The sequence below is a fragment of the Onychomys torridus genome, chromosome 7 (assembly GCF_903995425.1).
Source record: "Onychomys torridus chromosome 7, mOncTor1.1, whole genome shotgun sequence".
Taxonomy (NCBI): domain Eukaryota; kingdom Metazoa; phylum Chordata; class Mammalia; order Rodentia; family Cricetidae; genus Onychomys; species Onychomys torridus.
The window spans coordinates 35,969,332-35,987,465 of NC_050449.1; the positions used below are offsets into that span (position 1 = coordinate 35,969,332).

An 18,134-nucleotide genomic window follows, 5' to 3' on the forward strand; every position below is an offset into this window, starting at 1 on the left:
TTGGTCCTTGCATGAGCAGAGGCACTGTGAAAGACAGCAGGCATCTCCCAAGGGCCCATCCCATAGACTTCGAGGGAAGAACACTGGGACATTGTGGTGAATCCTTGCCTCTCTGGATGAGCAAGTGGGTCTCCTTCAGAGAGACGCCCCTCCTTGTTGACAAAGAATACTGGATCCAGAGCTGTCATGATCAGGTTGTATTTGAGCCCCGTGACTACATCTACACTTATTTACACTTATTTATTTGTTTGTTTATTTGCCTCTACTACATTGGTAACTTATTTAGAGTCAAGGAGAAGGAGGCTCCCTGTGTGTAGCTATGTGCTATGACATTGGGACAATGGCAGCCTTTGAGAGGGAGGATGGAGAGAGCGAAAAGCAAAGGGGAAAGTAAGGAGCTGGAGGGGACCTTTGAGGTGTTGATAATGACGGTGACAACTTAGGCATGTCCCCTTGTCATAATTCCACAAGCTGATTCATAGTGTGCATACCTTTCTACAAACCTAAATCAACGAAACTGTAAGGATGTATTTATTTGTGTGTGACTGTCTCTATGTGCATGCATACATGTGTATGCAGGTGCACACACCCCGGCACATGGACAGCCAGAAAAGGACACCACATGTCCTTTCCCATCCCCCCAGCCTTCCCTCATTCCTTTGAAGTCTGTCTCTCTGAGCTTGGGAAACCAACAAGCTACTGCTCGTTACTACTCACTACTCACTCATGGGGAACATGCTCATTTTTCTACTGTCTCTGCCTCACTTGAGGATGCCACACTTAGAGGTATTTATGAGACACCCAGTTTGTCTCTTAGGTGCTGAGATCTGAATTCTGGTCTTCAGGATTGGGGCAGTGGTCATTGTTAATTGCTGAGCCAGCTCTATGGCCCCACTGCTTTTCTCTTTAAAATGAACAGGTTTGTCTAATTAAAACAGAGCCACATGTGACATAGAACACTGTTGGCTCTCTAAGGTAAACGCTAATGAAATGAAAGAGGACTGTGGGGGTGTCACTAACTGTACCATGCCCACCCCTGTTGACTTCACATGGGTAGGGAGAGGCAAATGCAGGTGTGGCATGTTTCTGCTCAACATCTGGTGACTTCCAAAGCAAGGAGAGGCAAAGTGAACAACTGGAATCTTAACTGGAGACAGTCCAGATCCCGCATCTGGTCTAAACAGCTGAACAGTCTGTGTAAAGTCCTGAGGAGCCAGCTCTACCTGTGAGCATTCAGCAAAGCCCAGGAGAGCCTGGTCTCTTCCCCAGGACCTGCAGTCACCACACCCCCAGAACTCACTGTCCCAATCCTAACGGAGTTTTCTCAGAACCAGAGGAGACAAGTGATGCTCCCAGCACCATGTGTGAACCAGTTCCCAGTCCTACCTGACAACAGGCCAGAGAGCTGGCAGGGTCCCTGAGGGTGGTCACTTAGCCTCATCAAGGTGTTTCCCCATGAGTAATAGTGAATGGTGACACTTTCCCTACTTTCTGGGTTTGCTGTGATGATCGAATGAGGGAATAGACAAGGCCCAGCACAGGTAAGTGCTCAATAACCTCCATTGCTCTTATTCAGATGTAGCATTCGATTCTGGAATCCTGCTTCCTTCCTCTGTGCACTCCTGTGAGTGCCAAGGAATGTGGCCTCTGCTTTGGGCCATACCTGTGGGGTTTGCCAAGGCAAAGGCTTGCTTCTTTATTGTCTCCTACCCTTCCAATTCCCTTTTATATCTTTGGCCAGACTGACTTGGGGTGCTGGCATGCCTCCTGTTCCCTCTGACCCTTGGTCTTGCTCTCCCACCTGTCCCCTCTCTAGCAGTCAAATCCACCGCCATCTGGGACACAGTAGGTTACTCAGTATGTCTCCTGGATTTGAGTAGGAACTTGCCTAGCAAAAGCCAATAGCGCTTGCTTCCCCTAGCAGCTCAAATTCATTGACCCAACTACATGCTGCCCTCTCAAGGGACTCAGCCTTTTCCCACTTCCTGCCTCGATAGCAAATGCATATATAGGTGTAGGCAGAGGCTTGCCATGAAGCTGGGGACCTATGTGAGGACTCTGAAAGACAAGGGAAGACCCCTGGTCCTGTGGGATCTGGGGTGGCTGCTTCTATAGGTGACTGGTACCACCAATCCAAGTTTGACTGTATGTTGGTGTTGGTGTGTGTGTGTGTGTGTGTGTGTGTGTGTGAGAGAGAGAGAGAGAGAGAGAGAGAGAGAGAGAGAGAGAGACAGACAGACAGACGGAGACAGATGGAGACAGACAGACACACACACACATCAGGTGCTCCTGACAAACACAGAAAAGCAAGAAACACAGTATATGAATCAGGCTCCTGGAGCATATCATGATTCTGTCTGGAGCCTGTGAGCCAGGGAAACGAAGCCATAGCAAAAAGCAAGCAGAGAACCAGCAGCCCTGGCAAGGACAGGGGAAGGGGCACATTTGGGATTCACAGGGAAGTGAGGGATGAGCAGGAGATGCCTTCTGGACAGAGCAGGGAGCCACCATAGCAGATTTAATGGCTGAGGTCCCTTCCACTGGGCAAGGGAAACCTGGTATATTCCAGCAGCTCTGACAGCTGTCAGAACTGGGCCACAGGGGACTGGCCTGGAAGATTTTATATCTGCCTAGAGTCCTGGCCCAAGTTCTCTGCTTCCTAAACTGCCAGGGTGTGAGTGAGAGGCTCCTCCACATTCTCCTGCTGCTATGGAGTCAGTCCGGCATCCCTTCCCCATCACGATAAACTACAATAAATCCTTCTCCAATGCATTCTGTCACAGCACCAAGGAAAGCAACAAATGCAGTGACTTATGCAGGTCCAGTAGTGGCCAGCAGGGAGGGGGTGGCCCGAGGGGCTGTGAACACAGTCTTCCCACTGCACCACCGTCACCTCTTGACGACAGCTCCAGAACAGAATGGGAGCCCAGCACTTTGCTGGCTGCCTCCCTGGCCCACCTGGCTGGCTTGCTGTACTCAAACCATCTACTTGTTATTGTCAAGCTACAGCATCACTTTACCACATACCTTGATGGAATTCTCCACCCATTTGCTATCCAAAACAGAGACCAGGAGTAAGCCTGCACTCTCCGCTTCACCCCATTCGCCTTCCCTGTTCTCAACACATTCAATAACCGAGCACAGTGCTGGGAGGTGCTGGCACCCATCTTTAATTCAGCACCCAGGAACCAGAGGCAGGTGGGTCCCCGTGAGTTCAAGGCCAGCCTGGTCTACAGAGCAAGATCCAGGACAGCCAGGGCTACACAGAGAAACCTTGTCTCTGAAAACCAAAACCAAAACCACCAAAATGAGCACAGTTCAACTCTGGGAAACATTACCGCCATGGTCCAGCTGAGATTGAGAACTCCTGGTGCCCAGGACAGTCAATTAGATGGATGGATTGGGCTCAGCTGGATGGAGGACCAGCAGTTCTCCTGCTAGAGCATGCATTACAATCACGTGGGTTGCTGCGGGAGGAGGCTGTGAACTCACAGGCTGAAGCCCTTCCTCTAAGCCTCTCATTCGGAAAGTCTGGATAGGGCATGGGAATTTGGATGTCCAGCAAGTGCAAGGTGGTGTTGCCGCTTCTAGTGTGAGGGCCACAGTCTGAGAACCTCTGCTCGAGGGCTGACTTCTATACCAAGTCTGTCAGTCCTAGATGAACAAGTTCCAATGGCTCTCCACTACCTTCAGGACACAGTCCTGGTTTCTTGCGGTGATCTACAGGAACCTTTCTCTGGCTTCCTCTTCAGCACCACCCCATCTATTGATGTGCCTTCAACCCATGATGGGGACACACTGCGCTCTTTATGGCCTTTAACTATGTTCTTTATTTCAGACCCTGCCCAAAGTCCTCTGCTACTCATCCCCTTGTTGCTTGTCAAATCCTAATTATCCATCAAGGCCCAAGCAGACAACAACCTTCCTTGGAAGCATCCTCCTGTGTGAGGATGACTGTGGACTTTGGTGTCAGTGAGACTCGGCTTTGGATTCAAGATCAAGCACTCCGTTAGCCATGTGACTTGGAAGTAGACTCTCGGGTAAGCTGCAATTAACCTCAGCTTCTTCGTTATAAAATATGAATAATAATATTTATATTGCAAGATCATTGCGTCGAGAGGAAATGATTCATAAGAAATGCCTGCAGGTACTAGGTGTTCCATAAACAACAGCTATGGTTTTCATGAGCTCTGCTCTAAAGCTTTGCCTGGCTCCCTCCAGCTTAATGACTTGCTTTCTTCTCTGCTCCCATAAATTTGGTACATGATCCCACTTTGCATATAGCTCATGCTATGGCTTCTTCTTATATACTGGGTCTAATTCCCCGTGGAACAGGGGCAATAATGTGAATATTAAAAGTGGACTTTCTCAGGAGACTTTTGGGCATCAGGCTTCACAAGCTTCAGGCACTTTCAAAGGAAGAGACTATTCTACAGATGGATACAACTGCACAGCAGAGGGCGTGCTGGGTGATTCTAGAGCACTGGCTGGGTTGGGGACTGTATTTACTCCCTGGACAACATATAACCGGCATCACTGTACTTCAAGGTTCTATGTATACAGAATGTGAACTCTGTGAAATTCAGCTTGAAGCCACAACCAAGGTTGAGTCTAAAGGCAAGTAGTACTGATTGACCAAGGATGGAAGTACATAAGCAGGCCCTGTAAGGACCTAGCTTCAGGAATCACATTTGACTCTTGGGACAGAAGAGTACGAGGACCAGGGTTAGTAACCTCCTAGACAGGCTGAGGGTGCAGCCAGAAGCGGATCCCTAAAACTGGTTGGGGAAAGAAGTCATTTGGGGACTAAGGCAGAGTCTAAGGCCCTGTTTGCTGAATAGACCGGTCTCAAACCCGTTATGACATCAGGCCAGACCTAGTGCACGGGGATTCTGTATTCAGATGACACACTTGTCTCTGCCATGTGGGTAGAGGACTGGGACCAGGGTATCCTTAGAGGAGACCATGACACTACTGTTCTCAGCTCCCTTTTCTTGCTCCTGCCCCAAGATTGATCCGCCACTGCCCATCTCCTCGGTTTAGCAGCAAGCTATCCCTTAGAAGGCTTATGGGGGCCTTAATTAACACGTCTGCATTTCCTCTACAGACTCCTCTCTCACCTTAAGAGCTGGCACTCAGTGGGGAAGGCAGCAGTAATCCCAGTGAAGTGACTCTTCTGGTACATTTCCCAGGCTGCCTCCAGCCCCCCTGGGGTTTGGAGAAGTTCCCAGTCTGAAACTGCGGAGATAGCTCAGAACCTAAGCAAAGTGCAAGCCCCTTCAGCTTTCTCCGGTCAACACCTTCAGTGGGAAACGGGCAACACAGGGGATCTAATGACCCACAGGCCAGACCCGAGGCCTTTCCACAGACCTGCAGCTGCTGTCTTTGAGCCTCGATCTCCACAGTCCCAAGAAAGGGTCAGGTCCTGCCCATTATCTGGGAGATGAAGGTTCAAGCTGTGTGTATTCTCAGGTGGCAGAATGATAGCCTCCTCAGTCCTGTCCAGTTTGGGCTTTTCTGGAAAGTACTCACACCTGTATGTATTTTGTTTGTGTGTTGGCTATTTCTCCTACCTCCGTTCCACTCTACCTACAGGCTTCCAGAGACAGGACTCCCCCTCCCCCACCTGTGCCCCCAAACCCTACCACAGTGACAGATGCATGCTAGCTGTGAAATTAATCTTTTTACTGATCCCCAGAATGCTCTCTCATCTGCCGCTTGGCCTGGTTGCTATAAACCGGCCAATGAACGTTCTCCCTAGAATGCCGAAGAAGGACTTGTCCTATGACACCTGGCACCTTGTCTTGCCAACTTAGTGGTGCTTTGACTGTGTGTCGTGTTTCACGGAAGGAGATCAACATGCACAGGGAAACCATGCTTTCCCTCGAGGAGATGCCAGACCACGGTCTCTATCAGGCAGCTTTCTGCTCCTGTTCTTTCATTCTGCTATGGCATACTCTGGTCCTTCTCTACATCACTTACCCGACAAGGGTTAGTTTGCTCTTCCAGTTGGAAAACTCCCACAGAAAAGGTATCTGGTTTCAAGACCAGGCATTTCCAGGCATTAGTCATCCAGGGCTCTATTTCCTCTGTCTGTAATGGGGGAGGGGCACTGCTCATGACAGAACCACCCATGCTGCCTGTTTCCTCATCGCTGTAACAAAATCCCTTGCAGAAGCCACTCATGGGAGGGAGGTTTATTTCAGCTCACAGTTTCAGAGTCGAGTCCACCGTGCTTTGGAAGGCTTCATGGCAGGGACACAAGGCTGGTGCCTCTCACATCCTGACTAGCCAGGAATCAGAGAATAAGACCACAGGCAAAGTCTGGATATCCTCTTCAAAGGCCACCCCTAAAAATATACTTCCTCCAGTTAAACCCCACATCCCCAGGACCTACAACCTCCCAGGGCACGCTACCAGCTGGGGATCAAGAGTTCAAACATACCTCCAGCCACAGGGTGCTGGTGACATTTTACAATTAAACCATAATACCCCACTTTCTAGATATGGGGTTACAGACATAAGTGTCCATCAAATGTTACTCTCAAACAGATCCCTGAGAGCTTCCTCACTGATGGTTCTGGACCAGCTTATTCCTTCCTCCCCATCCTAACATGCAGATGCAGAAGGTAGGAAATCTCCATTCAAGTCATTCTATATTAGCCGCCAGTTCTCGTCCCCATGGAGCAGCGGGAAGACCATGAGACTGGGGAAGGAAGAGAGTGAATCTGAGCTCTGGCCACATGATGTGTGTCTGGATGTGGGTTAATTATGGAACTCCCCAAGATCCCATGTCCCCATTTGTGGAACAGGGTAATCATCCCTGCCCCGTAGCCATGTGTGGATAAACAGAACGCAGAGCCTAGAGCTCTTACCTGGCATTTGGCCTTGACAAAAGATGCCAGCCCCTCTCCCTTCCTCCTTTCCCTTTTCACTGTTCAGATTTGGGCTAGGAAGAGATGTGACCAAATAAATGTCTGGGGCAGAGGTGCCCCCACTCTATTCTGTGACTATGTCAAGGGAAGCCAGAGTAGAGGAAAGTTCTGAAAGCTTGTGAATGAACTTCCACCATAACCAGGGGCTCTGGAGGCCCTGCTATGGTCTTGTGCAAAATGAAGCCCCGTCTCCTGGTGATGGCAACGTTGAGAGAGCCCTGTGCATGCTGGCATTCGGAAGAAAGGGGGAGGTGAGCAGACATGAGTGGTTTTTATTGGCTTTTAATCAAGTACACCTGGAAGGACTTAAGGGCCCTAAAACAGCCTCTAGAGGGTTCAAACGAGACAGTGCCATGCAGGGAGGCCTGGGTGGGGGAGGGAAATGGAAGGTATTTATGATCCAAGATGTGGTTCATGCCCCTGGCCCTTTAATTCCCTGGTCCAACTGTCTGTGGATAATGAATCAAGCGAAACGGACTGCCTCTCTCCCCAGGCCTTCGCGGTTTGCAAGCTGGGCCACACTTGGCAAGCACAAAAAGAAAGCATTTCAGAAAGAGCTTTCTGGGCCAGCCTGCTCATTCCCCTTCCCTCAAGAGGCAAGACAACCTTAAATCATGCTTGGAAATGGACATGAAATGGAAGCTTCCCCCTGTCTACTGGTTTTAGATCTACAGGTTGAAATCCCTCTACTCTCTCCAGGACTCTTGGTTATCCTCAGTATTGCTCACTTCGGGTCCATGTCATCTTCCTGAATCACTGGGCACCTGTCTAATGAAAGGATGTGTACAGGGTATCCAGCCTCACCCCTGCTGAGTAACTTCTGGACCAAAGTCAAGATGTCATGCCTCAAGGCCTGTACTGGGTGGCTTTGTGTGTCAACTTGACACAAACTAAAGTCATCAGAGGAAGGAGCCTCAGCTGAGGAAATGCCTCTTTGTCATCCATCTATAAGGCGTCTTCTCATTTAGCAATCAATGGAGGAGGGCCCAGTCCCTGGTAGGCGGTACCATCCCTGGGCTGGTGGTCCTGAGTTCTATTAGAAGGTGGGCTGAGCAAGCCAGGGGAAGCAAGCCAGTAAGCAGTTCCCCTCCATGGCCTCTGCATCAGCTTCTGCCTCTGGAGCAAAACCTGCCTTGTTTGAGTTCCTGTCCTGACTTCCTTCAATGATGAACAGCAATGCTGAAGTGTAAGCCCAATAAACCCTTTCCTCCCCAACTTGCCTTTTGGTCTTGGTGTTTTGTCTCAGCAAAAGAAACCTTAACTAAGACACTGCCCATTCTTCAGTCAGTAGCTTCTACCAGCTGTCTGAATGTAGTTTACATACCCAAACATGAGAATCCTATCACAACTGGCTCCTGACTATAACCTATTCCTCTCTGTCTCTTCTTATGCCTGAGTATGGTTGTCCAGAGCCAAGAGCGTGATACTAAATGAATCTCAGCATCCACAACAGCTAGAATGTCCTTTCTATCAAGATGATCCTTCTTGATTCCTTCACTGTCCACCTCTTAGCTGAGAGGAGTACATCCCCAGACATCCATCAGATGCCTGAAACAGTGCAGAATCCTGAGTCCCACAATGTTTGATCATCTTCACTAAGCATTCATCACATACTATGACTGTAACTTTTTGCAGCCTGAGGTACAAGAACAAAACTAGCTTTCATTTTTTTTCCTCCTTCACAGTCACATAGACAAGGAGTGCATTCTTACCATAGATCTTAGCAGCCACAGAATGCAATATTTTTTCCTTATTAAGTTGAGAGTTTTACCCACTCACCTACAGGGAGTATTTTATGAAAGGCTTATCTTTGACACATCTGAATTGCCAATATCACTACAGTTGTGCTTTGGGAACATTATTAAGTAAAATAAGGAGATAAAGGCAGCAGGAATGCCAATATTGGCATATTTGATAGTTTTATAACCTACATGATTGTTAATGACTAAAGGGTAGGTAGCATATACAGTGTGGATACACTCAGTAAAAAGATGTCCTCATCAACTAGGACACGCTAGGTGAGATTTCATCATGCTAAAATTTGTGAACAATTTATTTCTAGAATTTTGTATTTTCAGACCCATGGTTTACAATGGGTATCTGAAACCACAGCAAGCGAAACTTCAGATGAGCATAGGCTCTTCTACTCTGCTCAGTTGTCTTTGTGTGCTCGCCTCTTAACTCACCACCACACCTTGTTCATACTCTGCCAGACCTATATCACCACCCATGTGAGCCAGCTTAAGTTCTTCAACTGTTGTGTGACATAGTTTTCTCATCTGGACATTTGGTGATTGTGAGGATTTGGTTAACACAGCCAAGTAAAAAGTCAGACACAGCAGCAAGTGTGTCTATAATCCCAGTGCACCTCTACAGGGGTGTGGGGAGTGGAGACAGGAGACCGCCTGAAAGCACACCGACAAACAAGCTTTGGGCATGCAGAAGTGAACAAGGGAGACTGTCTCAGGGTGTTAGGTAAAGACCGACAATTAAAGTTGTCTTATCTCCCATATCAATACTCACACAGTTGTTGGCATGTACACACACACACACCCCACAATCACCACCACCATACACCCAAAAAGATAAAGTTTAAGTTAGTGAACTGAGGGTGTCATCAGTGGTAGTGTGCTTAACAAGCATGAGTTTCATTCCCCCAACTCTGCCGGAAACATGTCATGTGTTAGCCATCGTTATCTTTATGACACCCTTCTTACAGCTATTATCAATACATCATATGTCATACTATGCAGTAATTCTTAGTTTTCTCGTCTACCTTTTTGAATAGATTCCAAACCCTTTACAGGTAATTCCTCATATTTAAGCAGTTCTTGACAGGAAGTAGGCATTTTGATGAATGAGTGAAGTGTAGAGTTATAATTCAAGGCCAGCTCTACCCGATTCAAGTCAATGTGGAAAGCAAACCTTCATGGGGAGAGCAAAGCAAAATGTATCCCCTCCCCACACACACATCATGGCTGCCATAGGGGGTAAAAAGTGAGTGGCACACTCATCTGGGGGGCCTGGATCAATTTCTTTCTGTTAAAGAATGCTGAGTACAATTCTGTGGCCTATTTGCAGTTAAAATAGCCTCTGGCTTCAAGGTGGAAAGTGGTCTCAGGGGACTATTTGAATTTTCTTTCAGTTCAGCAAAATGTCTCTGACCAATCTTCCCAGTGGATTGAGGCCACGGACAGCCACCTCTCTGGGTCTCCGGCAAAGTCCTTTCTCAGGAGGGGAGATGGAACGAGGCCTTTCAGCTTCATTTACACTTAATTCGTCAAAATGTCATTGGTAAGAGCTATTTGATGTCCCAGGCTTATGAGCCTTGAATCTAAGCCTTGCAAAGCTCTTTTCTCTTTGAACCTAAATGTGCCATTCTGCCAATGTGGGGCCGCATGCCAATGGGGTACTTTGTTTTGAACCATGAAGCTAGATGGGGGCGCTCCCTCTGATGAATGTGCCTACCTTTCCCCAAGCAGGGCTGGAAGATGGCTGACGAGGGCAAAATGAATCCAAACTCAAAGTTCTCCAAACAGCCAACCTCACTGCCTGTGCTCAGACACAGACCTGGCTGGGTGCTGGCCTTCTGGCCCTGCTTCGGTGAACCTCTGTGCTTTCATTCACAACATACTCCCAAGACTAGTGGCATCTACACGAAAGCCATGCTGGGATGATTTTCACACATGTATAGGAAGTGTGTATAAATGCCCTCCTACAACCAACGCTCCATGTGCCTGGCAATGCCTTATGCAAGGAAGTCGTAACAAGCCAAAGCTCTAAGGCCATCACCAGAGATAATCCTGCCTCTCCGTCTCAGTCAGCTGTGCAGATAGCTGCTATATTCTTTACTCCATAAGCCCCGAGGTTCTGTAGTGAGTCCCAAGCCCCCATAAGGATTTCCTCTGATGCCCCACCATTCCTGTGTTGCTGAAGTTGCAGCTGCGCTGACCTAACTTTTTGTCCAGGGCTATGTGGAAGATAGCCCTGTCCACAGACACCCAACACCACATCCCTTCAACTTGGTGTGCCAAAATGGCCCCAGAACACCATTCCAGGCCTAACCAGCTTCTGCTTATTCTTGAGACTGTTTGGTCCTGGGGAATCCCTGTCACCACTCCTGATGTCCCTCCTGAATGGTGACCCTACAGTAGCTGCCTTACAGCCACTCACAAAAGACCACTCCCTTCCCCCTGTAGGGAGCTCAGCAGGGGTCTACCACTAACTTGGTGGTTGGGGCCATGTCACTGTGGTATTCTCAACTGCACGGTGTCTGCTCTTGCTGACCCTCACTCTTCATGCTGTGTGCCTGGAGTTCTAGTTCTGAGACTTCCTAAGGCTGCTGAGATATGGGGACATGCTGGACCGCTTTGTGTCTAAACCTTCAGGGTTCATCAGTTTCAGGCAGGCTTAAAGACGGTGAGGACTCATAGCTCAGGCTCACACCACTCACCAGATCAGCCCCTAGATATGTCCTACCCTCCCGCTCTGCCACTGGTGCCTGGGGACCCAACTCCATTAATGGCACTTTGGTGCACAGACCAAAGAGTGGAAGAGGTAATGTCCTGTGATGTGAGTTCCAGGCATTAAGAGCTGGGATGGACAATGCACTGGTCCCTCTCCCAGCTGTGTACTGTTTGCTGAACAGCAATTTCATCTGAAGCACCCACTGTGGTACAGAGCTGTGGATGAGTGTCACTCTAACGCTCTCTGACATGTGCTGTTCCTTCCCTACCAGGCCACCCTTACCCCTTCCTCATGCTGCCCTGGAGTTACACTTCTTGAAATCAGCATAAATAAGTTCTGGCCTTGGCTTTAGCCTCAGTTTTTCAGAGCAGCTGGCACAAGACAATGCAAATATTTCTTGTGTATCCAATGTGTGTGTGTGTGTGTGTGTGTGTGTGTGTGTGTGTGTGTGTGTGTTTATAACTTTTCACAAAAGGTTTCTTCCAGATGAAAACTGGTACAGTGAAGCAACAAGTGGAAATGGCAGAATAACTCACTATAGCACACACAGCTGGTGAGTGGATGCTGAAAGCATTGTCTACACCCAGACGACACTGAGATCTGTGCTCTCCCAGATCGTGAGCACTGAAATTAGATAGCTCAGGCTGTGAACTTACTACCTATACCACTTAATTTGATTTCTCTGAGTCTACAATTCCTCATATATGCAGGAGACTGATCTGATCTGATTACCTCTAAGGTCTCCTCCAGTGTGGACTTTCAGAGGCCCCAACAGTGTCATGAGGGGCACTGTTATACCAGCCTTTGTTTTAGTACTACTTGGAGGAAAGCTCTTGGAGGATGGACCTGGGCCTAGATCTCCTGTATCTTGGGGAACATCTTGGTAGAACCTGGGGAAGGTGAGGTCCGGCACCACCCAGGGTCAGCCCTAGTGGCATCCAGACACCTTTCCACATGAAAAGCTCTTTTTTCTTAGCCAGAAGTTACTCTTCATTCTCCAGAGGGCAGTCCAGACATCTCCCCCGGGAAGCTAGCACTCATCAGGGTCCCCACCTCTCTAGACCAGACCCATTCTCTTTAGATGCTCTGCTGTAATTCTATACTCTGCCTCCCTGGATCTTACTGTAGTTCACAATTGTATGCAATCATATGCAGTCATGACTTCTGCCTCTCTCCCTGGTTATAGGAGTTATGCAGCCAGTGCCCATGCTTATGTTGTCTCCTATACTTCCAGTGTCTCGAAGAGCAGACAGTATTACATAAATGGCCATTGAGTTAATGGACTAGTTACATGGTGTGATGTCCCCAAGTTTTGATGAGATCAACACAGCCCTGTTTTTGTTGGAAGAGAAGCTGGGATGAATTTGGAGATCTCTGCCTGACTGCCTGAGTTACTCAGTATGGAGATACATGTCCTTGAGTACCAGGGTCTCCCCCCCCCCCCCCCCCCCCCCCGCTCTGCCAGCCCATGTCACAGCTCATTAGGGGGCTAATAAGGAGAAGGCTGTAAAGTGACTCCTCCATCCCCAAAGTCTTCCTGCCAGACACAAGGCAGCCTGTGGAGGCTAGAGAGCTGGGCTCAAGGTGACCAAGGACATTGATGAGAGGAAAGGAAAGGCTTGACATTTCAGACTGCTGTTGGCTAATGGCCAAGTTGAGCCTTGATGGGGAAGCCCCAAGGTGAGTGTTCCAGAGAGGGTCTGGGACTGTCGAGAAAGCACCCATTGCCTTTCTGCATCCACACAGGGTGGGTCCATACCTCTAAGATCCTGGTGTCTTAGTTACTTTTCTGTTTCTGTGATGAGACACCATGACCAAAGCAACTTATAGAAGGAAGTGTTTAACAGGGACTAGTGGTTCCAGAGGGTTAAACTCTACCATCATCATGGCAGGGAGCATGGCAGCTGGCAGGCAGGCAGGGCACTGGGGCAGGAGCTGAGAGTTCACATCTGATCCACAAACATGAGACAGAGAGACAACTGACTGAGAATGGTGTGGGCTTTTGAAACCTTAAACCCCAGCCCAGTGTCACATCTCATCCGTTCAACAAAGCCACACCTTCTAATCCTCTCCAAACAGGTCCACCAACTGGGAGCCAAGTATTCAAATATCTGAGCCAGTGAGGGCCATTCTCATTCACAGGACCACATCCTGGGACCTTGCTGAAGCTGAAGCTTCTGGTGACCCACTGGCCTTCTATCCCCAGCCTTAAGCTGTGAGCAAGCCCTTACTTTTGAACAGGCTCGCTCTGAACCCCAGGACCTCTGGGTGGCTCACAACTCCCTGCTTGAGGTTTACCCTGCTGGGGCACTGAAAACACTGTCTATGCTTCCTGGCCTGGCCCTCAGCAATCTCCTTCATTAGCTCTTTAAATACCTCTTCTATAGCTCTCACTTACACAGAACTCTTTGTAGTCATTGACAGGAAATACGGCTTCAACAATCTAAGTAGTATTTATAGTTTCAAAGACAGGGATTAGAAAAATGTTATCTTATATCTTAAGTTTGGCACATAGAAAGGATTAAAGTCTTATTATAGTCATATGGGACTTATCTTGGAGATGGCTCTTCTGAAAAATGAGTTGTTAGGTGATTTTTGTCATGGTATAAACATCACAGAGTACACAAAGAGACCTATGACGTCACTAGCCAATATAATTTTATGAGACCACCATCATATGTAGTGTGCAAAGTAAGACAGCTACAATATCACCAGGCAATATAACCTTACTGGGCCATCATCACAGATGGCAACACTCTGGGTAGCACATGATTACCATTCAATGAGGAAAGGGGTCTGGGCTCAAACCCCAGCACTAACTAATACAGTGTGACTTTTGATAAAGCCACTAAGCTCTCCAAGCTTCAGACTGCTCATATGTGAAGTGGGGACAGCAAGTAGTGGAAACATCCCCGGGAGACCGGTAGATACTGCACAGAGAGCCCCTGGACCATGAGTGCATGCTGGAAAGCCATGGGAGAAAGGCACTGAGAAGAAATGAGAGTTCCGTTCACATAAGGACCAAACCGATGCTCTCTGCATTCTGTCCTCTCCACCTGTCCTGGCCATTAAAATTCAACTGTAGAGACACTGACAGTGAAAATGAATTAGCATCGATTTTGTTCATTTTTACTGTTGTTGATAGTGTATACCAGGGAAAGAAGATCCCCCCCCCCCCCAGAAGAAGCTCCTGTGCCCTTGCTTTAACCTGACAGAAGACTGGCATTCTATGATGCTCATCTGAATTCCAATCAACTCACCCATTTACCCTGAGAGCCAACAATACATGCAGGGACACCCTAGCTCTGGGTCTGTAAACAGACATTAACGATGGGGACATAACACAAGAAATAGCAAATTAACCAGTACTGTGACCCACACCTCTGACACTTCAGCCTTAGCTCCAGGTATTACCACATCTCCCACACATCAAAATCAGCCGGTGTAGGGGGCCGCTGCTCTCCTGGGGCCTGCCCAAGCTTTGACAACAAGCAACCAAGCCATCAGAGTAACAGAAAAAGCAGAGGAATTATCTAAAAATAGAACCCAAAGTCCAACTCTAACTTGCTCCACTGCCGGCTGGGGAGAAGCCTGGAACAGAAGTTACACCATCAGAAGCATAGCACCAGTGTGCCTGGCTCCATACCAACCCACCAAAGCGTCCTGGAATTGATAGACAACTAACTCTAAGAGTGACGGGCCAAGTAAGTGAGGCCACGAAAACATGCCATGCCTCCATCACCCTCCCACCCCTGCACAAGCACACACCGCTGGACTCCTTACCCGAGCAATCAGTTCCCCAACCATGCCCGTCCAGGTGCCGTTGGCCTCGGGCACGCCGTACACACCATCCCCGACGAGGCGGATCTTGTAGTTGAACCGGAGGATCTCAGCCAACTCCTTGAGCATGTCCACACAGAAGCCCTCGTAGCGGTCATTGCCTTCCATCTCCTGGTGGTTCCCCTTCAGCATTAAGTACGGGTTTTCCTGCAGCAAAACTGGGCAGCTGTCATTCCCATCTTAGCCCTGGCGCTGCAGCCAGGAGGGATGGGAAGGGCTGGGCACAGGAGCTCAGGGACTCGATGGCAAAGGAGGAAGGATGTAGCTTCGGTAACAGGCTGCCTTTGAGGTGCTGGTTAGTTTCCCTCCTCTCCCCACTCCCCAGAGTGTTCCTTCAAGGGTATTCTCTTATCAGGAACACACATGAGTCCCACTGCACAGAAGGCCAAGGTGAAACCCCTTCACACTGCTGGAAGTCATCATCTGGCCTTCCCTCTCCCCTCTCATTTTGCCTTTTCTTCACAGACCTATGGCTGAGGAATACAAATATACTACTTAGTAGGCTAAGTAAGAATATAGACAGGCAAATGGGTTTAAAAAAATGATGCACACATGGGAGTATTATTTAGCCATAAAGCAGAATGAATTCATGTCATTTGTTATAAAAAAAAAAAAAACAACCCAAAAAACTGGAACTTGAGGTTATCATGTTAAGAAATAACTCCAATTCAGAAAGAAATGGATCACATGTTTTGCTGCTGTTGTTTTGTCAAAACTGGAAAGTGATAAATAAAAAGAAATCTAAAATTCGACCAGGGTAGCCAGGAAGAGAGAGCACAGGAGAGTTGGAAGGGAGGGGACTTGATCAAATATGATGTATGCATGCACTGATATAAAAGAGTCTAGCACATTAGTATATACAACCAATCTACATTAGTAAGTATAACAAAACACTCCCAAGTAGCTAAAACTTAGCAAAATAAAGTCATAACAAGGTATATATTATTCTAAAACAAAAACCAGGCATCCTGCACATGTCTCTAGCACTCAGGAGGCAGAGCCAGGCAGATCTCCATGAGGCCAAGGTCCACCTGTCTACATAGTGAGACCCCGTTTAAAAGTTTAAAAAGACCGTGCACATAAACAACTGTACCCAAGGCAGGCCACTCTTGTGAGATGTCTAGAGAAAGTGACACAGAGAAGGGAGATCCACACTGGGCCCTTGACAGACAGATGTGGAAACACTGGTAGACAAATATGTGGAGATTGGGCCATTATGGGCTAGGGAAAGGCATGCTCAGACACAATGCCACCTGCGAAGGAGTGTGAACCGTTGGGCGTCTCCAATGTACTTGGCACATGGGTTGTGCTGAAAGGGTTAAGAAGAGAACTAGAGAAGATGAATGAGGCTGATTGTGGGTCTGGATGCTGGGGTGAGGATATTGTATGTCAGATGAGACGTAATGGAGGAGCATCTGGGGTTTCGGAGACATAAAACTGAATAAAGTGCTGACGAGGAACACTCAGGGCGGCGACAGGTTCTCTCTTGATATGTGACAGGATCCTGAGTACATGTGGCTCAGGCTAGACTGGAGAGAGATGGAAGAATGTCAAGTCATGGGAAGGTCAACATGATGCCTGGATGTGTGTCAGGTGCAGAGGGCAGGGGTCCTAAGATCTTTGGTATCTGGATAGATGATTGATGATGTCACACTAGCCATGGATGGTTGGGCAGGAAAGAAGACCTAGGGCATACTGGGTTTGAGATGATGGCAGTCTATGGGGGTGAGGAGACAATGGAGATTAAATGTGCTGGTAAGGGCAAGGCAAGGCAGTGGCTTGGAGGCATGGAGAAATGGGGCACCATGGGAAAGAACTGATGCAGGACTGGCTAAGGGTTATGGGGGACCACATCCTCAAGGGACCCCAATCTTAGACTAGAAAGAGTAGCCATGTAGCATAATAGCACCAGCAACCAAAGGCAGAAAATGAGGAATTCAGGGTTTGAAAGTCCAGGAGGAGGAGGAGGAGGAGGAAGAAGAAGAGGAGGAGGAGGAGGAGGAGGAGGAGGAGGAGGAGGAGGAAGAGGAGGAGGCAGAGGAGAGAAGAAGAAGAAGAAGAAGAAGAAGAAGAAGAAGAAGAAGAAGAAGAAGAAGAAGAAGAAGAAGAAGAAGAAGAAGGACTCTTCCCACTCAGAGACAGAGCAGGGCTATGAGATGCTGCTGGGTCATGGTCACAAGACTTTTCCAAGCAGGCATGGAAGGTTTATGGGGCTGCAAGAATTGGGGCATATGTACTTAGAGGAGTGTAGGGACCAATTGGAGAAGCTGGGTGGTGAATGCCAGGGTAGCCTCACAAGAGGCCTCTCTACCTCAAAGTCACACCTCCCCTCCAAGCTGCAGTTCTTCTCCACAATGAACAGGGTGGGAGGGTCCCCAAGAGTGTGCCATCTGTAATTCTCTGTTGGATAACAGGTAGTCTGATGATGGCCTCCTTTGAAGATGGGAAGGGACAGAGTGCATGCGATGACAGACGAGTGAGAAGGAATTCCTGCAATCGGAGGAGGCAGATGGAGAGGCAATGGGAGATTGGAGAAGACAGAGTAAGGGTGGGAGTGGAGTGGGTTCACCTGTGGACCCAGACTCCAGGAAACAGTGGGTGGAGACAGAGCTGGGAAGAGATCTGGGAATTGGTGCAGATGCAGACACAGAGAAGATGCAAACTGGTTCCAGCTGGTGCCAGCCTGAGTTGTGCCACAGGCAGAGGCAGGTAGGAATAAAGGCTCAATGTGTGTGCAGAAGTGCACAGGGGTTGAGTGCGACAGGGAGCACACAAGATGCACACAGAGATTATGGGGGGCCCCAAACCCAGAAACAGCTGAGCATCATAGCAGAAGGATGTGCTTCAATGGTGAGCTGCTGTGCTCATCCAGAGGGAGCCTCTACACAGACG

The 18,134-nt window shown here is 48.4% G+C and overlaps 1 protein-coding gene across 2 annotated transcripts in view; it reads right to left on the minus strand.

Annotated features, from left to right (window-relative positions):
• Grik4 (glutamate ionotropic receptor kainate type subunit 4) overlaps positions 1-18,134 on the minus strand; it is a 305,772-nt gene that overhangs the window by 55,805 nt on the left and 231,833 nt on the right. For both annotated transcript variants that reach the window (XM_036193270.1, XM_036193271.1), the window contains one exon: positions 15,186-15,389. In XM_036193270.1, coding sequence (XP_036049163.1) covers positions 15,186-15,389 — 204 coding nt within the window. The remainder of the gene's footprint in view (positions 1-15,185; positions 15,390-18,134) is intronic.